Below are 24,512 nucleotides of genomic sequence, written 5' to 3' on the forward strand. Positions count from 1 at the left end.
AACTCCTTCCCACAAGAAACACTGCAGCGGGTTTATATCATTTTAAATACACAGTGTCTTTTAGTCTCTGGTGTACACAATAGCCTGTAGGAGCTCAGTGATAAAGCTTCCTATAATTGTCAAATCTCCTCCAGGCAGGCACCAATGTTTCCTCATGTGTTGCTAATGGTCTGTGGAATTAACACGGCTGTTTATTGCTGTGCTGCGCAGAAGGAGAAGTGGCAGACAGGCCTCTGTCTGAACCTCCCCACTGCAGGCAAGGATCTGACAACACACTTTTACTGCACAATAACCAGAGAAAAGGCACCAAAACCATTTTAACTCCTATATTGTCATTTACTCTTCTATACTCATCTTTAAAAGGAATTCAGAATGCTTTCTAAAGGAGGGATCAGCTTCATTTTATGGTCAGGGGAACAGAGACAGAAAGGTAATGATTCAGCAAAAGTGTGGTCTGCTAAAACTTCCTGGCCTCAGATGAGAAGCCCATTGAAGAAGCAGGTCTCCAGCTTCTAGATTTGACTGTTAAATTGCAAAGCCATCCATTTATCTGCCATTAAGTTCTCTTGTTTTAGAGTAGAGCGGTACCTTTCGATGCAGAATCCAGACATTTCTCCCTGGGTAAAATATCTATGCATATGCATGTCTGCTCTCCCCAGTCAATCAGAATATATTGTTTGGTTTTAGATATAAAAAACTTGCCACATTTTTAATGATGACAGCGTGCTTAGCGATGCGTAGCACAGAAGCGGACAGTCCTTATTTCAGGCAGCAACATACAGAAGCAGAGAAAAGGTATGTACCTGGATCAGCGCTAGTACTTTATCCTGTACAATGGTGGGGGGATTATTCTTGGGCGAGATGATTTTCACCAGAACACCATCGATGAAGTCACGGTTTGCCACTAAGACATGAAAGCGATGGCCACAGTTCTTCACACAGGTCTCCAACACCTACATACACACAAAAAACCATTTATTGTTGGGGCAAAGCTTGATCTCACACACATAGCACCTATATGGCTGGTTTGATTTGGTTTTTTTCTTTATTATTCTAAAACTTTTGATGAGCTGGAGAGAAGACAGAGGAGAAATTGTACTTTTACTCTTAATTCATCTTTTTTCCCCATTTTTACCCAACCCCTTACTTTTCTGCACGCACATTTAGATGTATCTCATCCACCATTAACACACAGGGCCTTTTTGTGATCTACCTTTGCCTGTTTTCGAGGTAAAGAAATAGGAAGTTTCTTCCTCTTCAGAGCAGAACTGTCCAACCCGCGCAGCTGAAGAGCTAAGTACATAGCATCACATCAAGAGCCAGTAAGACAGAGGACATCCTGTCACAGTGAGGTATTATCATGCTGTGGCACCATCTTCCATGTACCTGGAGCACAGCTGGACCCTCTTGCTCTGAGCTATAAGCCATGTTTTAGAGCTGGGAATTCAGGTGAATGATCTTCACTCATTCAAAACACTCCCTTGTGAATGCTCTGACAGGTTATACTTTGACATGTTTTCCCCCTGCAACCTAGCTAGAGGCACCTTCCACTTGCCATTCAACTGCCACGGAAGAACAGCTGTTGATTTTTCTCTGAAGAACACGATTAGCATGGAGATAAATCCAATGCGCCACTTCTCCTTACAGCCATGCCTAATAACCACTGCGACTCTGGATCTGAGAAGTCTGTAATTACTCCCCTACTTCAGTTACTTTCATCAGCCCTGATGACACAGACTCATCGCTGATGAATTTCGCTCTTCTCTGCACAATGGATAAGCTCATGGTTTGGTCTTTGGTAATCTGTCAAAATGACAACCCAGGATAGGAAATGGCAAGAAGACAGAAAGAACAGTCACGCTCCGTCAGGGAGATGCAACAAGAGCTGTGTGAAAGAATCATACAGATCACCTACCCACAGCAGTGGAACTTCATCTACTTACTGCCACTCATTCCTCACGGAGCCCGCCCAGCGCCGCGTGTTCAGGAGCGCAACATTACCCAGGAAACCCCTGGCTAAAGCCATCAGTACGAAAGGTCACTGGCAAATTATCTCACACCTTAGCAGTGCTGCCTAAATGCACAGAATATGATTTGCACTTTATTGAGCAAAATTAGATCAGCATAAATTAATGTGAGGCTCCTACAGAGAGCCATTCACATGGGAAATCGTGCATCAGCTACTTATGAAGCTGAAAATATGGCAAGTTCATCATCCTCACTTGCAGATATGCCCACAGCTGTCGTCTTGGAGCGGCAAAACAGTAGGACACAGGGAAACAAGAATAAAACAAAAAGCCCCAACGAGTACACAGAGCCATTTGGGCTGCTTTAGCTTTCCTCAGTCCCTACTCGGCAGGAATTAGAGCCCAGAGAAAAGCAGAAATCAATTGAGTTGGAAAAACACTATGCAAGGCTTCCCATAACTCTTCCCTATGGAAGTGAGGAGGTGACTGGGGAGAAGAAAAGGGCAGAACAGCGTTAAAGCAAATGGGGTGGACATTCAAGAGAGTGCTAGGAAAAGGAAAACAACAAAAAAAAACGGTTCTGCCCTTTCAAGGCATTCCAGGCTGCCCCCACTCACCGTCAGCGCCAGCATGACCTCTCTGTAATTTTTGTTTCCATTCAGCCTCTTCTTCAGCGCCCGAATGGCATCCTTGGGACTGAAGGAAAAACACAGCATTTTAAAAAGACAACTTAGACACTTTTCACACACCACATACTGTGGGAGAAGGAATCATTTGCCATTTCCAGCTGGATACAGGCATGTGTGTTAACTTCAGATCATTTGACTACAACCAAACTAGGGTCATGTAGAACTATGTCAGGAGACAGAATATCACAGAAGTCAAGACCAGACCAGTGCCCAGGGCCTCACAAAAGGTAGGATGCTGATCAAGCAGGGAAGATTGATAGGCACTCAGAAAAAGGCCCAGGGTATAACATCAGTAATCAGTTCTTCTGCAAACTGCAAGCAGCACAGCTTTTCTGCTGCTGAAGGAGACATCTCTGAGCAGCTTTCTATTCAAATGGCTGAAATTAACAGCACTGCAGCACTGCAAAGAGATACAGCTGCCGAAAATAAGAACCCAGAGGTACAAACTCGGTACCCTCTCCCACCAGACACGTTTCACGGCAGCTCTCTCATGCAGAGATCAACCCCAGAAAGCGCTACATCATACACTGGTTTTCTGAAATGTCTGAGGAGCAGGAAAACAGAGCAACTCATTTGCAAACTGCATTTAAACGATGAGCATCTGCACTCAGACTCACTGCACCTCCTCACATGCTGAGCACGACTGGATGAAGATTGTGTTCCTGAACCTTTCAGAGTCTGCTGAAATAGCACGTACCCTTCTTCTGTCTCATTGATAATGTCACAGATCTCCATGTTGAGTGTCCAGTCCTCACTCTGCAGCGAGCCATCTGTGGCCTTTTCTGTAAAGTAAAGAAAAACCAATCTTTTCACATCTTCTTGATTAGGTGTTGTACTTCAATCCATCTTCAGTTACTCTGTGCTGAAACTACCCAGTAAAAGAAAGAAAGGAGAAAATAGAAAGTCCCCAGTGACTGTAAGCAATGTCAAACCTTCCCCCCTGGTTTTAGGGATCAGCACAGAGGTTTCCAGACAGAATCAATTATCCCTCAAGCTCACTACCTCCAGCCCACAGAAATGGTCTGTTCTTTAAAGACTCCAGGGAGAGCAGGAAAATGTCAGCTAATTCCAATTTAAACTGCTCAGATGCTGCACTGTTGGCAAGTTACAAGGTAGGAAAACCTCCTCAAAATCAACACGACCTCTTCCCTTTTTTAGCAGATAACACCTCCGCATGAATTGAGGGAGGAAAGATAGCAACCTGGAGACAGAATTCAAGGAAGTCCAGAATTTCAGTGTGAAAAGAACCACCAACACGTGAAAACATTCAGCACGTGACAGGTCAGGACATTGTTCACAGGCAGCCCTTTCTGCCCAGGACTCACTCCTGTCCCACAGCACCTCAATATCTACTTACCAGGAGGCTGGGCACTGCTTCCCCCTGTCCCATGGCCCCTCTCTCCTCTCCATGCCTGGGCTATGTACACATCACCTAAGCAGGATTTGCCCTCCTCCTGACTCCCAAACGCTCCCTCCTCACTGTGTGGGTGGCAGGTAAGTCACTCCAGCATCAGGAAGGACGACCTATAGCACTGTGACAGTAGCAGATGCCAACTGTTGGCAGTTTAATTAACAGACGGCTGCAAGAGTAACATAACCATAACTTCGAGTAATCAGTTGACAAGAAGTATTTCCTCCTTGGGATTTCCTCCTAAATCAATGCAGTTCTGTCTACGGTGCCTAGAACATCCCAAGAATTTTTCACACTTCTTCCTTGCAGCATTCAAACCCTTAATGCATTGCTCTGCCCACATTCAGATATATTACTGAGTTGAACATAAAGTCTGTCACCACAGACCCCTAGAAAGGGGACCTTCCAGCCAAACATGACCTTCTTCGCTAAATTAATCGAGGTTTTTCTATGGATCCCTGGTATCCAATGTTGGAAGGTAAACAAGGTAAAGAAAAGCATTTTTAAATGCAAAATAGACCAAGTAAAAATATTCTGAAAATTGTAAAGCAGGAACAAAAGCACAAGTACCATCTTCCCCAACTGTCCTTCTGTTTTCACATCAGACCTCAGTCTGTCCCCCAGAACAAGGCAGATTTTGTTTGAGAACACCAGGCTCTGAGGACTTCACGCATCCCTCTCTCTGTTTACCAACTGTGTTCTTCCCATTAACATTTCTATCATATTCACTGAGGATTTAGATGCCACAGGCCATAATGACAGGACGTTATTCTGAGAAAGACTGCGTGGCTGGGTAATCCAGTGACTCATCTACACCAGAATCACGGCTAAAGCAGCTCCAGCAAGGACAGGAACTGCCTAAGTCTGAGACAAACCACACAGCTACACAAAATCCAAGCAGAGAGAGCTGAAAAGAAGCCATGGAGAGGACACCATGGGAAAGGAGATCACTCTTTGCAGGTCTTCGCATTCAGAGAGGCAGCGCTGCCAGGCACAGAGATGCTGCACAGGGTCTCACCCACCAGGAAACTGCAGCCAGGAGGCTGCAAAGCTCCCAGTGGTGCCACCTTCACCTGCGGGTCCCTTTCAGCCATCAGCACCACGTGGTAGAGTTCTCTTCAACAATGAAAACTCCTTCTGCTTGAGAATGAACCTCAGCCCAACGCATGGCTTCCAAAATGCCCAGTAAATACTGCACAGGTTATTGAGTATCTTCCATTCACTGCATTCAGGCCACGTTAGGCATGGAATCTCTTAAGGAAGAGCACAGGCAGAGCTGTTTAATGTTTTCTGGGATACAGGAATTCATCTCTGAACACAGCAACTTGCAACAATCATTTTTGCAGTTGCATTTTGTTCTTGTACCGTACATAAGGCTTTATTGTTATAGAACACAATCTGCCTTCACCTCCATAAAATCCTTGTTGCTTAGGAAAACATTTTATTTAACATTAGAGAAAACAACATAATATTCAGGGATACAAAAAAAATCCACTACAGCTGCTCTGCTGGAGAAGGCGATCTCCAAAGCTGCAAAGGATTTATAAGCACAGTTCTGCAAAATGAGAGATCACACTTTAAATAGAGGGTATTCCTTAATCTGGGCGTATGATTTGTTTTCTTCATCTAAAACTAGATTAACAAATTTGTGTGTTCTTGACAGCATCTGGCACCAGGCAGCGGCTTCACAATATTCGTGCTCTCTGGTTCTGTTATAACTTTTTATAAGTGCTAGTGGAGAATGCTGATCCTGCACAAAGCTGCGCCGGTAGCCAGTTCGCTCACTGGTCTTGTAAGACCCATTTAGTTAAGGTTTATTGTGACAAAATATGCATAAGGCACTACTTCACAGCTAAAAACTGCGGTCTTTTGGAGATGGCAGAGTGCAGAGGTGCTGCTGCCGTAGGGTATGGAGGGTGGCACAGGAACATTCATCTAGGGTCCCCAAGAACCTCCCTCCTATTTCCCTTTGGGATACACTGGGGCAAACAAAATCCTTTTTCTCCCACCAAGTTTGGTTACTGCTTTTTTATTTTATCATTTCCGTTCTTTCATTGAACTTGATTGAGACTGTGTGGGTTTAAGACGTAACAGTTGTCTTTTTGAGAATCAGTTCTTTTCCCCTTGGGTAATTTTTAATGCGAATAAGAGTTGGAAGCTAATTCAGCCTCTTCTTCAGCAACAGAGAGCACACAAGCACTTGTCATCTGTAGTCGTTTGTCCTTTGTAGGGCGGGTGACCCAGATTTGCTGCTGCAGTGCTCTCTCAACTAGTTAGAGAGGAGTCAAGCGGCTGCAGAGAAGGCCCACGAGTTCATGTGTGATTTGTTTGAAGAACAGTGCTCTGTCACAATGAACTGAAAGCCTGGAGAGCTCTTCCAGAACCACAACACAGCAGGTCGCAGTTCTGGATTTCTGGTGAAACAGCTCTACCTGCACTCATCTATAAGAGAATCTCTGCCCAACAGACCCCAAAATGCAGTAAATTAAAAATACCCCATAAACTGTCCAGTATTTATTGGACTTATTGGAAGCTGTACACATCTCTGAGACTCCTCATCAAACAGCAGATACAACTGACAAGATTAAACAGATTTGGGAAACAATCAGAGAACTGTGAGAGAATGGCATGCAAATACCCTTTAAAAAAAGTCACCTCAACCTCTTTCAAGCTCATTAAAAGGCGTCTAAATGGCACCAGTTCACACAAGGACTCTGAAGCATGACTGAAGGATTCCAGGGTGACTAAGAAATGTTAGATTAGACAAGGAAAGAGGTAATGAGCAGACATCCCTCCTGGCTCTCCCCTCACTGAACCCAAGAGTTTACGGTACAGTTTAATTGCATAATCAAAGGGGCTGGCAGCTCCCAACTTGGGTGCCAAGGGCGCCTTGCACAGCTCCCGACCCTGCAGCGGGGACCAGGAGCCAACGTCTCACACGGAGACAGGATACCAGCAGGAAGAGTCTCCCTCAGAAACAAGATGCTATCAGTTCCCACCACCTTTCCCAAATTGAAGCATAAATGTTCTGGGAGAAGGAAAGACAATCTGGCAGCCCACGCCTGACACGCTGCAGACCCTGGGTTCTGCATCCGCACACGCAAGCATTAGCTCGTCTCTAGGCTGCAAAGAAAAGGAGAAAAAGTGGTGCTATTTTTTCATTCACACCTTCCCTCTGAGATCCAACTCTTGCGGCCACATTTCCACACTCTGCCAAACGGCAATATCAGTATTTCCCTGCTTGCACTGAAATCACGTACATTTTAAGGCATCAAAAAGGCGCTGCTCAGTAGCCTGAAGTTTTCAGTACACACATCCCGAGCCAAGCCTCCTTCCAAGCAACCTGCTCTGACCACAGAGATGTCGCCACAAGGAAATCACATCAGAGACGCCCGTGTAATCACCACATAATAAACAGGCTGGGCAAGGCAGGACAGTAATGTTCTTTTAAAGGCAGGGAAAAACACAGAAGAACTTTTACCACCCATCTTGAACCCTGCTCAAAAGTCACCCAACAAAGAAACATGAACACTCATTGTCCTCAAGGAGCTGCTCCCACAGCCCTTTCCAGTCCTACTGCTTTCGCTTCAAAGCTACTGCTCTCGCTTCAAAGCTACTGCTCAATGTTGATGACACTTAAAAATTTGACTTTGTTCACACACGGTTGAGATAAAGCAGAACTCAGTCTTCCCTGTTTCCTCCTTCCAATGCTCTTCTCTGACCATCATACTGAACTGCCGATGGAGACTGCCAGAAGGTTTTCATCAGGCCTGCCACTGCACAAGCTGAAGTCTGGATGCTATTTAATTCACATACCACATGTGATCTTACACAGCCAAGACTGAAACTCAGTCTGCTGGAGGCATGGAGAACATCTACTACTTTAGGGACATGGACCTGTTAGACCAAGTCCAGAGGAGGCCGAGAAGATGATCAGAGGGCTGGAGCACCTCCCACACAAGGACAGGCTGAGAGAGTTGGGGCTGTTCAGCCTGGAGAAGAGAAGGCTCCAGGGAGACCTTAGAGCGGCTTCCAGCACTAAAAGGGGCTCCAGGAAAGCTGGGGAGGGGCTCTTGATTGGGAAGTGCAGGGATAACACAAGGGAGGGAACAGTTTTAAGCTGAAAGAGGGGATTTGGGATGAGATTTTAGGAAGAAATGCTTTCCTGGGAGGGTGGAGACGCCCTGGCCCAGGTTGCCTGGAGAAGCAGTGGCTGCCCCATCCCTGGAGGTGCTCAAGGCCACGTTGGATGGGGCTTTGAGCAACCCGATCCAGTGGGAGGTGTCCCTGCCCATGTAGGGGGGTTGGAACTGGATGGGCTTTGAGGTTCCTTCCAACGCAAAGCATTCCATGATTCTATGACTGCAGCTGAATGATGACAGCAGGCACTATTAGGGTAAAAATCTCCCCAAGAGGTCTATCTATAAGTACCAACAAGTCACTGGTGCTGCCTAAAGTTCTCGGAAGAAAAGGCATAAGTGGAAGTGAAATGCAACACTTGCCAGAATTCCCATCAAATGAAAATGGGAGACCTGCGCTGTTCTGTCTGAACACCAGAATCTCGTGAATGAACAGATCTTTGTGTTCACAGAAATCAGTTTTCTCTCTTGGGACTTCTCCAAACATTGAATCAGAGACTCTTGATTCATATGTTCAGGAAGAATTACGCACAAAACCTCTCCTGTTTATGCAAGAAGCACGCACACCAATGCACCATACCAGAGCGATCCAAAAGCAAGAGAGTTCTGATCCCACATTTCTCCCCTCCAACAGTGTTTGGTGTTCAAGCAGCATAAAACATAGGGGTTTTTTTAGCTTGGAAGTTCAGAAGATTGTGGATCTTAGATCTTCGCCTTGCCTCTTAACAGTCCACCTGCCTACCAGCTGTGCTCCAACACTGAAGTTAGCAAATCAAACAGTCAGATGTGTAATATTTCACTCTGCATAATGTGTGAGAGGGAGCAGAAGAAGCCACGCAGTATCAGCAGGGTCTGCCTTCCCTCCTGCTGGTCCCCCTTCCCTCAGCTTGTCAGAGCTCTCTCCAAAGCAAGGGCTATCAGTTGAGGTCAAATGTAAAATGGTTTTAGAGAATGGACAAAGGTCTTCCAGAGGAAAAAACAAGAGTTTTGCAAGGCAATGCAAAACACACATGACAGCAATAACTCACAAGGGAAGATAAGCTACTGAATGAGATGGTGACACCTCCCTCCGAGCTATGGCTCATCAAAGTGTTTGGCTTTAAGCCATCATTATATTTTCTAACTCCACAACCTGCACAGCACCATCAATAAGACCTGGAGAAAGACCACAGAGGGGCCACAGAAACATATATCAGCTGTCCAAGCAAAACAAAGGTAAGACTGAAGATCCTCAGCATTCACATGGCTGCTGAGTTCAAGACATCTCCCTTGGAAGACAGATATACACTGGAATAACACTTGGCTATTTCTGGACCTAACAGTCTATTCTTGCCTTCTCTACATTTTCTATTAGGAAGAGTCATGGGCACTTAGACAGTATGGTAACCACAGGAGGGTTTTTCCTTTGCAGCAAAACCCTGCTAATAAAAAATAAATGTGACTCATTCAAAATTCAAGATCAAAACTCAACTCTGAAGTGACTTACTCATAAAACCCTGCCAGTTCCTTTGTTAGAAAGCACAGCTCCAATCGCGTTTTTCAATTAGCCACCTCACTGCTCCAAGCCCTTTTTCTACATTCCTTATTTCACACTGCTCTGAAAATGCTGAGCTTCACACTTCCAAAGAAAAAGCCAGTCAGCTAGAACAAACGGGCTCAATCTGAACCGCAAGGCATTACAGAGAAACGTGCTTTGGGTAGCACTGCTGCAGCACTGGCCATCCGCTTCGGCTGCTGGGACTTTTCAGTTGATCTTAGCTATGCTTACATTGAGACTCTTTGGGATGAAGCCATCTATCCTCCACTCATTGTTTTGCAAAGTTTCTGAGGCTGATTAAATGAATAACCAGAGTTTAGAATGACTGCGGAGACTATGTTAAAATACAAGAGAAGCTGTGGGCATGCATATGTGCAATCATGATGAGTATTTAGCTCAAATGCTGTTAGAGGCACAGCTGTGGACTGAGGACCATCATTTTCTCCAGTTAACTTTTAGGTTTTCTCCTTTTTGAAGCTGCCAAACTTCTTCCAAGGTCCCTTCCAGATCACATTTACCTGCAATCACACAACACACAATTACTGTGCCTTTTTAAAAACCACATGGAATTCAGTTACGCTACAACATCCTCGTGATGCTATGGAAAACACATTGCCCGACATCTCCACAAATTCAGGCCCTTGGAAGCTGGAAACCTTAGCTGATGAACTGAGCAGAGCAGTTTCAGAAGGAAAGTGAGGTGAATGGATTAATACATATTAAATACTAACAGCTGTAAAACAAAGGAGACTTTGCTGTCATACTCAGACCAGAGCTTCCCCTGAACAAAAAGAAAACTGAAACAGAAATCCTTATAACAATATCAGAGTAGGCAAGAGAGCAGATCAGCCTGACTTACTTAGTTTATCACATCTTGTAGGTCTCAGAACATTCACATGTTGTAAAACCTATTGTATTGTAAGGAAATGGCCCAACAGGGCAACCCAGCCCAGGTGGTTCCTGTACTCAGATGTCATTCATCTCAGGCACAAATAATGGTTTAGTCATCATCCTTTAAAGCTTTTCGAATCTGGATCCCAAACAGTGTGGTGGGTTTCTACACAATAAAGACTTCTGTGACCAATCTTCTCACTGAAGCTCCCCCTTCAGCAGAAACTGGTGCTGCTCACAGCACGCTCCAATGAATGACGTGTATTGAGGCTGCTCTCTTTTAAAACAGATGGCAGAAAGAGACTACTGCTCCTTTAAAACAAAGTGAAATCCCTCTGACTTCTCCATTCTACACAGATTTAAAAACAAAGCACAAAACCCCGCCTTCCTCCGATACACGCACACTCATTAAAGCCAGTGTGTGACCCACGTACCGTAAATAGCCGTCCTTCAGAGCTAGGTCACACAGCAGCGGCTCCATGTCATCAAGCCATTTGCATGATTCAGAGGCACCTTTCCCTAAATCTCAGCCTGCACCGCATGTTTCTTCACCTCTTTCTGCAGTGACCTTGGCCGGATCCCCACCTCACAGCAAACCCATGATATTCGAAGTCTGGTGCTGCTTTACAGTGACAAACAAGGCCCTGTTCACATCAGAAGTCAACACGCTAACGCCTTCAATCAGAAATGTCAAAGCAGTTTTAGAATATACGTCCTGTACGAATTGATTTTAATGGATTTGAGTGGAGATGTTTACCGTGTGATTTACCGCAGGGGAGCGACAAATCAATGTTCCTTTCTGACATGTCACATCTCATGACAGACCGTCCCCCCACGCTGTTGCATCGGTGGAGATGATGGTTCACCCGTGATCTACTGGGCACCACTTCCAGCACCCCGACATTATCACACTCCGCGTCCATCGTTCTTGTCTAGATGAGAGGCATGAAAGCATGAATGAAAATCTTCCAGGTGACAAACTGGATTTGCCTTTTCTGAATCAAACTGCAACTGCTATGACTTGTCCATACGACTCCGTAAGGGAGAACTTACCAGCACAGCACTGTTTAAACAGGTCACTGCGTCGGGATGGTGACCCAAATCTCCTCCTGTGACCACAGCCAGCACTGTACACCAAATTACATTGACATTTAGTCATTTCCATAGGTAGAACTTGGATTGCTGCTTCCTACTTGCCAAAGAGTTTTTATATTGTTTTAATTTCTCCAAGGAATTTGGATGATTGGAGGGGGGCTGCCTTGTTCCTTAACTGGAGCTACCAGTTCCTTAACGGAGCATCTCAGGTATTAAAACACTGACACACTGGAGGAATAACATCTGTTCACCACACCAGAAATATAAAATTTCTTAATAGCTGAGTTTTGGGCTTTCCTCCACTCCAAAAAAATCCCAGAGGAAGAAACTAGCTGAAGCAGCTGAACAAACAGTCTATTTTCCAAACACCTCTCAGTAGCTGAGAAGCTTTTCTCACCAGAAAGACAACTGATTTAGTAGTGCACAGGTATGGTTGGGCTTGATGATCTCAAAGGTCTTTTCCAACCTAGTGATTCTAAGATTCACACAGACAACCCCAAAATTCTAAAGAAGCTCTTAAACACCTACTTAATATACATGGATTTGTCCAAGTGCCAAAAACCAACTGCTAAAAAAGAACCCAAAACTGAGCAGACTCCATTCATTTTATCAGCCTTTACTTACAAACCTGAAAGTAACTACCGATTTCTCAACTTCTTTGTAATCAAGTACACTGAAAGGCTGTATTACAGTGGGCTTGTTGTTTCTAAGTCACACAGAACTCCGCTATGACAGTTCCTTAAATAAACTATTGCAAATGGCTTGTTAAAAGATCCCCAAAAAGCAGAAAATTCATACCACAATCAAAAGCAGAAGAATGTCTTTGACCAGTAAGATAATACCTGGAGGTAAGATACTACCAGAGAGAGAGGGGAATAATCAGCGCATCCAGGTGCAGTTTTACCACCCAGAACTGCAGGCAGAGCCGCGTTACAACTTGACATCCCAGCTGCACAGAACGTTGCAAGCCACCTCAAGAGCAGCGAGGGGCCCTACCTGTGACTGCCTGCCCTGTGCAGGACCCCACCAGCACCCAGTGATTGCAGGTGAGACTGAAAAAACACCTTTATGAAAAGTTACGGATGATCAGCGTGTCAGTGAGCTATATTTGAAATCTATCAGCTCTTGATGGCTAATTTTGTACTACACGAGTAAAGCGAGTTCTAATAACTCACTTGGGACTTCACTCCAGTACTTACAAGCTACGTGCTTTTCATATTCATAAAACAAAACTAATTGCCTTTCATGGATGAAATGTTCTAAGAATTTTTAATCCACATCAGCTGCAAACTCTAAAACCTCATCCCCATATATTTAAAGCTCCCCCTCCCACCCACTCACGCACAACATGTTGTTTGCTGCACACAAACTGTAAGGCAAAGATAATCCATCAGGCTCCCACATTGGTATTATTTATATTACTTTTTTTACAGGTTACTCCTAAAGTCAATTGCCCACATTCTCACATACTTAAAATAAACCAAAAACACTGATTACACTTAGCGAAGGGGGGAGAAAAAAGGAAAAATGTTTCATATGTAGGAATGCAAGAAAGCAGTTACAAGAACAAGTTTATTCCTTCACTGTCACATGCTACAGTAGATTTTTAAGTAAATGCTCATGTACGATAATTAAAATGTGTTATGAACGGAAAAAAACAAGTCTTGCAGTAGACTACTCCGTGTGCACGTTCCCACACCCAGCTCTCCTATTCATCTACAATCATGAAGGCAAGAGCTGCGTCCGCTGGAAAACCATTATCCCACACGCAGAAGAGAACGAGACAGTCAGGAGCCTGCAGCTTTCAAGGGTTGACAGCTCACGTTTTCTAGTGTGAAATGCTTCCGTTTGCTTTTCCATTTTGCAGTCCTCCCTCACACTGCTCTATGAGATGACAGCAGGCCTGTGCAAGAGGCAGCTAGCTCTGATCCCATCCAAACTCTCCAATGCCTCCGCAGCTTGAAGATCAGTGTCTGGAACACGCTAAACGTTTTCACCACGGGAAGATGGGAGAGCTGGCTGCTCTTCTACGAGGGAACAGGAACCACTTTTGCCAAGGCTGCTGTCATTGAAGGGCTTCGTTGCCAGCTGCCCATTCCAACAAACTGAGTTTGCTATGCCTGCAAAAGCTTAGCGGCTAAACACTTCCAAGCAATCTTCTCAGGAAACCTGAGTGGAAATCAGGCAACAATAACAAGAAACATGCGTGCTATTCCACCGTGTGCAGGCTGAGAAATGCGGATTTCTTGGTCTCTAATAACCCTATTAAAAATCCGGCTCCATTTCTACAGCTCTGTTTCTCACGTGTTGCTGCTTTAGGTAAGCCTGGAAAAGCCCGATACAAAGAAAATGGAAACACGAGAAGTTTAGATCGAGTGCGCAAATGCCTACTTCTGAGACCATCATTTTAATTTCCTTGTGAATCTCCACTCATGAACGTGTGCTATCCCGTCATACAACCCTGTAAATTCTGTCAGGCAGGAACTGTCCCTATCCGCTTCACGTTCTACTGCAATTCCTATATTACACAACACTATTAGTGCCATAAAATTACAAACAATGTAGATGTACCAGGGGACTGCAGCACAGGTCTGGAAAATAACTACGCTGGTCCTTGGACAGTTCAGATTCTAACAAGAACACAGATTTTGAGCATGGCATACAAACAACTTGGCTTATTTACCATGTGCAGCAGAGAAGCAAATCCTTGCAGATGAAAAGGGATGATCAAGTGTGTTCTGAAAACCACAGAGCGTGGATGTGAAGGTAACTCTCCCAGTGTGAACATATATGATCTTCTGGAATCTACAGAGAACCAGCTCTCTGGTCTTTGATGCTTACAGCTCGTTAATAAACAACACAGGAGAAGTCACGAGTACTGAATAACAAATACAGAGCCTACTGAAGCCTTTTAGGCAGTGTGAAACTGATACGTTTTAGTGTCACTGCTCCTGTTTATGAAAGCAACAAGTAGAGCGATGGCACTAGCCAGGTCCTGCTCGCTGGTGGCTTCACCAGCTCCAGCTAAGGTTACCCTCTCCCAGGTGTTCCATTATACTTCTAGGTGAATCAAGGCTTTCTCGACTCCTTTTGGGTTTTACGTTCACGCGCACCGCGCACGTTCTTGCTCAGAGCCAAGCAGCAGCTTCCTAAGCAACCAGGAGCATAATGATTCCTTTTATGAGAGTGCCCTTTGGAGGTGCAGAGCTTGCCCAAGCGAGGCTGCACCGTTTCAGCTCTCTCCTGGTGATGACCGACAGCCTGGAGATGATGCTGCCAGACAGCACGCAAACTAAGGTTTGCTTTAAGGAATGCCACCTGTGAAATACCCCATTACCTGCAGCAAGAGTCAAGGCCAAGACCCTTTAAGGAACGTGGCCAGAAAAGAGATTTTTCATTACTTGCTGGCTCCAAGACACTGGCATCGATGGGGATTTCAAAGGCAGTTTTAATTATAGCAGGTAAAACACACACACGATCAAGCAGCAATGTCAGAAAACCACCAGAACTGAACGCTGACCCATTTGGGTTGTTTGCTGAACTTTAATCACTTTCCAAGTCTGACAGCTGCTCAAACTTAATTGCTCATTATGCTTGTAAATAAAAACTGATCTCACTCTCTGATTAGCCAACCATCTTATAGTTGCCATAACAACTTCTTGTCTAATAAGTGATTTCAGATTTACCATTATTTATACTAGCAGAGAATTTCACAAAGGTCTGAGATCGCTCTTTTCACTGAAATACCCTTCTAATTAAAAGAACCAAAAATCAGTAGAGAAAGGGCAGCTCAAAGATAATGAAAAAACAACCTATTTACTACAAGAGCTTAAACATAAGATAAGGGAATCTCACTGTCAATCCTCTTATTATCACACCTATATCCCATACCAGTGCTCAGAACACCAGACGGTGCTCAGGTAATACCTGGAGACCAATTTCAAGATTCACTCCAGATGAAATATTCCAGTAAAGTTTGCATGTTTTCTCTCGTAGTCTTAAATTAGGAACCAATTAACTGGTTAAATTCCTTAAGACTGGTGAGCTTTCTGGTGAATGCTAAGGAGTTAACGTTCTCGATGGCATCATATAAAGAGGGAGAAGGGTTTGCGCTGAGCCCAACAGACGTGCCTCGCATCAACATTTAGTCAGCACAGTAGGGTTGGGCTGACAGTTGGACTGGATGATCTTATTGGTCTTTTCCACCCTTAATGATTTTATGATTCTATGAACTACAATTAAAGCTGTTTTGGAAGGAAGAGTTACAATAAATTATCTCATCTCTGGGTTACCTCAGTAAAAAATTTACTTGAGGCTTGACTTTTTTGACAGAATTACTAATTAAAGCCTTACAGATGTCTGGGAAAAATATCAGTATTTTCTCTAAGTATCTAGTTATCACAAGTTATGGAAAATGCCTCTGTTAAAACACACGGATGTGTGTGAATAAGTCTGAGAAGAGGGAGTGATGGGGAGCTGTGGAATACCACTAGCCTGTGGGTCTAGTACAGCACAAAGACCTTCCAGAACCTGCTGGCAAAGCTGCAGAAGCTTGCAATTTATTTAATCTGCTCAAGATAGCTTTCCGTGTGTACAGGCAAGGAAGGATATCCATTTCCTTCCAAAGGGAAAATAAATGCAGAAAACTCTAACTGAGACAAAACCTACAGTTAAAGTCACTAAATACCAGATATTAAAAAGGGGCTTTTTCTGCATTTACTCAGCTATGCAAGAAATGTGACTTTTTTGTTATTTAGGTCAAATACAAAGCTGCTCACGCTTTTTGCAGCAGATGAAGCCCACAAAAATAGCAAGGATGCAACATGTCCGAGTTAACAATATCCTCAACATTCCTGACCACATTTGGGACGTAATAAAGTCTTTCTCGCCTTAAGAAACCTCAGCTAAGGTCTCGGGGTTCACACACAATTTATGACACTACCCTGTGCTTTCACTTTGTGTACACTCCCTTTGATCTGAATTTGAACAGAGAATTCCTTCCCAAAGTAATCTAACTCAGAAGGCTTCCAAGGACCAGCTGGGGAACAGACTGGCTCCCTCTCAGCAAACAAGCAGGCTTACCAGCTCACCAAAGTCTTCAACAGGTTCCTCCTGAATATCTACTTGATTTTGAGTCTCCTGATGATCCCTGAGACTGCCTTGCAAACACTGAACTGCCAAAGAGTTTCTGTCAACTCAGAGATACATAAGCATGAGTAAACAGCCTGCACAGAGGTGTGCCAGGCATTGCCCAAACACAGACAGGGGAGATAAATACACAGACTTATCTTCCTCCCTAATCTTTGATTTTGAAATGAGTTTCTACATTATTGAGGCCCACCTTATAACTCTGGCAAGTACAGAACAATCACAGAGCATATATTTAAATTAAAAGACAGTGCTGCCGATAATAGACTGGCTGAATTTATTTGCATCTCCCCTTCTTGAGCAATGGGAAGAGCACCTACAGATTGGAAGATCTCGCTCCGTGAGTTTGCTACAGACATGTTTACCTGTAACAAAGGACCTGCTCCTAAGGGAAGAGAGACCAGGCTTTAGATCAGCACCTTTTACCCTTAAGAATCATCAATTTTAAGAACAGTTTCCCATTGACAATAACGGAAATAAATGAGCAAAACCATTGGGGAGAGCTGTCAGCAGAATGACTAAGCACATAAAGCCTGTCTCTCCTAGACAGGATTTTTATACTTAGCAACAAGTTTCTTTTAGGTAGAAAACTAGTAACTCCCCGGGCACATGCAAATGAGAGAATGAACTCTAGCTCTGGCTGATGTGTGCAGACCTGTCATACCAGACACGGTGAGAGAACAGTGTTCTGCAGGCTGGCCTCTTGGGTCACTTCCTAACTTCTCGGGCTCTTACAACTCTGCTTTCTCCTCTGTGTTCTCCGAACATTAATGCTTTTTAGCACCGATGGACAGCACAAATTCTAAAACCAAAACACAGTGTGCAGTTATTTACCCAGAGGCAAATAGGAAACACCAGGCGAGGGAAGAAGAGATCACCAGGCCAGCCCTGAACACCAGCCCTGCTGTGCTGGGCCACATCCCGTGAAGAATCAGCTCACCAGAATTCCTGCAAACACTGCTGCTGTTCCCTCATGACCATTATCACCAAGGATAATAATGTCAAATGCCTTGCTCACCTTCAAAGAATGCTTAATTAAAAACCCAATGTAGCTTAGGAAATCAAAGGAGAGTTTGACTAATTCAAAACTGGTCTTAATTCAACTAAGAAAAACCACAGTATTGCTTTTTTTTGGTGAAAATTGTTCTGGATGAAACATGAAATCCGTTGGAAGGGTCCGTGAGGATTTGCTGTCTGTGTTTATAGTCAAGCATATTTTAAACAGGCAGTTTAAAAATCTGCCGAGTACGTGAACAGAGCAGCATCAACAGGAACAAGTTGTCCTCACACTGCAACCTCTCCCATATAAATTCATATTAGAAGCATATGGAATATACATCAAACTGTGCTGCGCTGGAAGAGATAAAACTGCATTACTCAAAAATACATGCTATAATACCTTCATGAACTACAATCTGCTTTTGTGCCTATAAAATAAATCCAGTCTTAGAAACCTAGTATTAAATGGTATTACACTAATTATCCAGCTCTACACACGTATGTAGTTTCTCCAAGTTGCCAGATTCATGACTCAGTATTTATTTGCTCCTCTAAAAGCAAAGATACCCATTTTCATATTTCATGGAGATTTTCCTTACAACATAATCCATTGTCATGAAAGGAAAGCAGATCCAAATAATCTTATAAAACTAAAAGCATTTATCAGACTCACTTTTGCACAGCTCGCACACTTCTTGTATGAAACACTGTGGGGTGGATTTTTAACAACTGAGCAGCTACAAGAGTACCTCTAAAGGCACTTGAACTGTGAAAAAAGTCCTCCTTGTGTCCTTTTCTCTGTGAGGAAAGACAAAATACATCTTTTTGATGCAGCATATGCTGTGGGAATGTGATAGCAAGAAAAGTTACTGCTGCCTTGTAGTGAGAAAAGCTTCCCTTAGAGCAGGGCATGACACTTCAGTGGTTATGGGGAAATGCAAAGGAGTTTTTATTTTATTATAATGCAATTAATGAAAAGAGAAATGAGTCAGACTCCAACAGCACGCCACAAACACATCATTTTATTGGTACCAGATCCTAGGATTACGGTGTGCCCTTTAAACACTGCCTTCTGGCACTGGGAAAAGGTTTCTTGCCAAAAAAAGTGTTTTCCTTACAGCAAAGTAGCAAGTTCACTCTGAAGGGAACTTAGGCAAATTGTGTATGTGGACAAGAACAATAAAAAGGTGTTTATACGCTTCCCAAGCTGAGGCATATTTTCATTAAAGAAAAAAAAAGAGGGGGAACAAAACAGCAGCCCTGGAAACAGACTCTGGCCAGTGTATTTATTATCAATTTAGCAGCCTTGAATGGAAACTGCAAGTGCTTTGATAAAAATCAATTGAAAAGCTGTCTGCCTTACTGTTGCTTCAATAAAGCGCCTCCGTATCTTTTGCTGAAACCTGTTTTTGTAGCCTCCTTCAACAATACTCTGTATTAAATCACCATACTGTTCCTCCTTCAAAAACAACACTCCAAGGCAACTGCCTGGATCCTGGATTCATCAACAGGGACCAAGGACGCAAACGAGCACTGCCTGAGCAACACCCCAACTACACAGGGCACCTGAATTCCTACTGCGTTGTTAAAAATTAACTTTTGAGTCTCCACGCATTTAACTCGGGTGCTGGACATCTCTCCCTGGACGTCTTTGGCTCTGAGTTGAGCAGGATCGGCTGAGTTCAGCAGCACAGAGCCCTGACCAGAGCTCTCACCCAAACAGACCCCAGTACTCCCATGCATCGCCCAGATCCAGCCCTTTGCACCCAAGGGAGCTGGGGGAGGCCAGCAGCAAGACTTGGTCTGGATTTAAACAAACAAACACTCTCCTGAAGCGATTGCAAAGTCTCCAGAGGATAAAAGCACTACAAAACATGACTGGTTTTCCTGTGTCCTCATGTGGAAGCCACGTGGCCTTTACCAAATAAGCAGAATGAGCAGAAAAAGTCACCGGTACATCACATTCTTGTAATTCAATCAGCTTTGATCATCTAAGACGTTTTCGCTAACCTGCGGTAAGCGTATTTGTTCTCATAACCTTGAATAGAATGGTGACACTTTAAAGATGGCTCCCTTGAACAAAGAACGATAAAAACACAATTTATGGCAGGATGTTGGATCTCAAGGCAAATTCCCGCTACTGTAAATTGCAGCTTTTCCCCCAGGCCAGCCCCTCTTCCAACAACAGGCAGCCTGCCTTCCTCGTCTTACTACACATCTTCCTGGACCCTTCCTCCTCTCTGGTCAGGAGTATTCTTCCGAACAACCCTCTAAGCACCCACTCTACCATATTTCCAGAGAGGTTTGAAATTAGTAGCCACAGTGCTGTTTTACACAGTTTCTGTTATGGGGCTGGAAACTCAATGGAGGCCACTCACACAAGCCAGTCCAAAAATCAGGCAGCTTTCAGCAAAGAGGAACCTGGCACACATTTAAACTGGCACTTGAGATGCAGGAGACTCTATCCACCTCTATTACAAATCCTCTGAGCTCATCCTAGCGTTACTTTCCCACATTAAGCAAAGGAGTTAACATAAAAAGCCTGTCTGGCTTCAGACATGATCCAGATAAAGAGGAGAAAAGAGAAAATCCCTCATATTACCTCTCAGCTCTCCTCAAACCTTCTCTAGCACTGGTGTTCTTTCAGACCTGGCATTTATCTGAAGACATTGCCTGGCCCTAATTACATCTTCACTTTGGGCCCCTCGCTGCAAGAAGGACATCGAGGGGCTGGAGTGGATCCCAGAGAAGGGCAATGAAGATGGTGAAGGGGCTGGAGAGCAGGGGTTATGAGATAACCTGAGGGACCTGGAGCTGTTTAGCCTGGAAAAAAGGAGGCTGAGTGGAGACCTCATCGCTATCTACAACTGTCTGATTGGACTCAATGGTCTCAAAGGTCTTTTCTGACAAAACGATTCTATGATTCATATGAACCACTGCTACTTCCCGGCAGAGAACACACATTCTTGGTGCGCCGATGGACCTAGAGGATTTTCTGTGCTTCTCCCTTATGGTGAGTGTTAGGCCTTGCTTGAAAACATCACAACTGTGTTCAACACAATATGTTTAAACAGAAACAAAAAATCATTCAGTTTCCTTTAAAGAACGAAGAGAAACATAAGTGAAAATTATATTCCACGAGCTTATTGAAAAAACAAACTGTGGCAACACTGGGCAAATAGCACCGTCTCAGAACAAGGCGTGCTTTTGTTTTGCTGTTGTCTCACAAAGGCATAACTGGCAGTGATGGGAGAGGCAGAACAGTTTCTTCTTCCAAAATAAAACCTGCAGCTATGTATGTATGAAAAAACATTCTTAAAGCACAGCTGAATTTTGCATTAAGGGAAGTTGCATTACAAGCCCCTCACACACACCTGACCTCAGCTGATGAAAGCAGCTCCCTCACAGCTTTGTGTTTGAAGCCTTGAAATTGGCAGCAACCGCTTGTTCGAAGAGAGCGAGGGCACATAAGAGACCCAGAGTCAGAAAGGCAGCATAAAATCTACTTTTCTAGCCTTCTAACACCACAAATAATTCTTAAGCCTTAAGGAAGTCCCTATAAACCAATTACTGATGCTAAAAGAATCTGACAATTAATAGATGAGAAATTATTGCCTTGCTTTAACATCGCAGAAGCTTGCCCAGGCAGCAAAGCAGCCAGCTGTCCCAGCAGATGTGGTCAGATGGCCAAGCACAACAAAGCAAATTCACTTTAAAATCATGTTTAACTTCCACCATTCTCATTATTATCCTTCAAATCTCAGCACTTCTCTCCCTAAGTAGAAGAAATAAACACCCCAGATGGCTAAAGAAAAACAGCAAGCTATACATATGCTCCATATAGTCTGACAAAGCAAGAGTCCAGCCATCTTCTAAGCACAGTGCAAGACTAAAGGGCCTTTTACCTCGACAAGAGTCTCTGCACGTGCTATAACAGAACTTCTGGGGTTTGAGGCCGTTACCAGCTACGCTGCAAACTTCAAACTTTAATTTCCACAGACACGAGGCTTCCGTCTTTTCATGAATTGATGTAGATTAGCTATAGACTAGAGTACACATAGCTGTACTTTATCCTAAACAGAACTCCAAATAAGGCATCAGAATTACTGCTGCTTATGAAACAAATCATGGGTTCACTGGAGAAGGATGCGAGCACAAGTGCACTCAACGGCACATCGCCTTGGCTTCTGGGACCACACGTCGCTGTCCCTACACTGCAGGAACCCAAGCTGTTTTTTCTTCTTAAGGCCTAAGAGAAGAAAGTGGGAGGCAATGACAGCCCATTGAGCTGTGGGCAAGTTGTCAAACTCAGAAGAAGTGGCGCACAGGTTTTCTCCTGCAGCCCTGGCGGTGGCAACCCAAACCAAAACCAGACTGACCACAGTTGAGAGCGAACATGCCTGTGGGAGGGAGGAAATACAGCAACCCAAGAAGGCCTTGGTGAGCCGTGGGGTGAAAGCACAGTCAAAACAACCTGCCTAATGTCACCAGAGCATTAGCAAAACCACAATTCAAGCTCTGGGCTGAAAATGGAGCACATGCTTGTACCTCTAAACCACATCACCTTGCCTGCAGATGTACAGGTCCAGAGCAGTTGGGGAAAAGGCAGATGAACGACAGGACTGCTCTGTGACAAAGCGCTCACAGGCAGAAGGGACTGGGGGATGCAAAAACTTTCCTTCACCCACCAACCACCTTGAAGTGGAGTTGCTTCTTCCTTGTGGCAAACAGCCTGCGTGCAGCCCCCATAGCCCTCTGCAACCCACAGAGTCCTCTGTGACACCCACTGACACCCAGAGACCCCTACTAGGGTCGACAAGTACCCACCAGCTCCGAAAGCCCCTGTCACCTCCACAGCCCTCAATTCTGGAACCCCTGTTTACTCCGAGTCTCTCCTGTACCTCCAGAGCACCCACCAGTCCCACAGAGAGCTCACCACCTCCAGAGCCCCTCCACTAAACCCCAGAGCCCCCCCCAGCCCCTAGAACCCCTTATTAACCCCCAGAGCCCCCCCATTAACCCCAGAGCCCCTTAATAACCCCCAGAACTCCCCATTAAGCCCCAGAGCCCCCCATTAACCCCAGAGCTCCCATTAACCCCAGAGTCCCCCCAACCTTAGAGCCCCCCATTAACCCCTAGAACCCTAGAGCCCCCCATTAACCTCAGAACCCCCATTAACCCCTTAGAGGCCCCATTAAATCCCAGGGTCTCCCATTAACCCCAGAGCCCCCCATAACCCCAGGGTCCCCCATAGCCTCAGATCTCCCCATTAACCCCCCGAGCCCCCCCCCCAACTCCACATTGACCCCCAGAGCTCCCCATCAAACCCCAGAGCTCCCCACAGCCCCCAGACCCCACGCCGTACCGAGGCTCTGCCCCACCGGGGTGCTGAACGGGTTCCCCAGCAGAAACTCCATCTTGGGATGACAACAAACAGCGCCCCGGCACCACCCCCCCCGCCGCCCCGTGCCGCGCCCCGATTGGCAGCCGCGGGAGCCAATCGCAGCCCGCGCTGCCACGCGTAGCCCCACCTCCTCGCATCTGATTGGTCGTTGCCGCACCGCCCCACGATGCCATTGGATGGATAGCGTGCCCATCACTGTCAAGCCGAGGGCCTGCCCCCTGCGCGGCCCCGCCCACCGGTTGATTGGCAGCGGGGGACGCCGCTACCATTGGAGAGCGGCCGCATACTCTGCAACGCTATTGGTCAGGGGAAACGTCAATCATGCGCACTTCGTCTCGCCCCCGGGGCACCGCGCGGGCGCTGATTGGCTGACACGGATTTCTCGCGCTCTGATTGGTAGCCAACCTTCCCGCCCACCCACCGGCCATTGGCAGGTGAGCTTGTCACGTGGCTTCCCCTAGTAACGCTCCTGGGCGTCCTTAGCTACGGGGGCTGGGGTGTCGGTGAGGCCGGGCCGGGGCTTGGGGACCTGGGGACCTGGGATGGGGGAGGAAGGGGATGGGGGCCGGAGGCCTGGAGGGGCAGGGGGTGTCGAGGAGGCTGGGGGCCGGGCCTGGAGGGGTGTGGGGGGAAGGGGGCAGCCGGCCTGGGCCACAGCCACCCGGGCAAGCACAGGTAGGGTTCTCTCTCCGGGCCCCCCTGGGCCTTCAGGGCTCTGGGGGCTGCTGTCTGGGCCAGGAGGGGTCAGGATGGTGGGGTCTTGGCCTGGAGAGGGCTGGAGTCTGAACCAGGGGGTGTGGGGGAGGCTGGGATCCAGGCCTCGAGGGGCCTGAGGGGAAAGCAGCAGCCCAGCTGGGTCACAGCCACCCTGGCAGGCAGAAGCAGAGCCCCTGTCTCGGGCCCTGCTGGGCCTCTGGGTGCGGGGAAGCAGTGCGGCTTCCCAGGCCTGGCCCCGGCTGGCTGTGGTTCTTGTCAGGGTGACAGATGCACTGGCACACACAGTGTCACCCTGGGGTGTGATTAGCTCTGTGTGACTGACATTGACTAAAGAAATGTTGGGCAAATCCAGGGAAAGTGGTAAGCCTGGCAGATAAACCAGAACCAGCCATCCCTCAGTCTTTACCAAGCACAGCCACAGGTTTAGTTTGTTAACTAAAAGCCATGATGAGATGGGAACTCTCTAACCCCAGACATTTGTTCTTTCTTTCCTCCCATGCAAAAAATCAAGCAAA

General features: G+C 45.7%; 1 protein-coding gene across 3 annotated transcripts in view; it reads right to left on the reverse strand.

The window, feature by feature from the left end:
* Positions 1-23,324, reverse strand: part of TOM1L2 (target of myb1 like 2 membrane trafficking protein) — a 58,616-nt gene extending 35,292 nt beyond the window's left edge. For all 3 annotated transcript variants that reach the window (XM_069870402.1, XM_069870401.1, XM_069870400.1), the window contains exons 1-4: positions 23,242-23,324; positions 3,354-3,438; positions 2,585-2,663; positions 804-953 (exon numbers count right to left, since the gene is read on the reverse strand). In XM_069870402.1, coding sequence (XP_069726503.1) covers positions 804-953; positions 2,585-2,663; positions 3,354-3,438; positions 23,242-23,293 — 366 coding nt within the window. In that variant the 5' untranslated portion in view covers positions 23,294-23,324. The remainder of the gene's footprint in view (positions 1-803; positions 954-2,584; positions 2,664-3,353; positions 3,439-23,241) is intronic.
* Between the last annotated feature and the right edge of the window lie 1,188 nt (positions 23,325-24,512).

This window comes from Phaenicophaeus curvirostris, chromosome 16 (assembly GCF_032191515.1).
Source record: "Phaenicophaeus curvirostris isolate KB17595 chromosome 16, BPBGC_Pcur_1.0, whole genome shotgun sequence".
Lineage (NCBI taxonomy): Eukaryota > Metazoa > Chordata > Aves > Cuculiformes > Cuculidae > Phaenicophaeus > Phaenicophaeus curvirostris.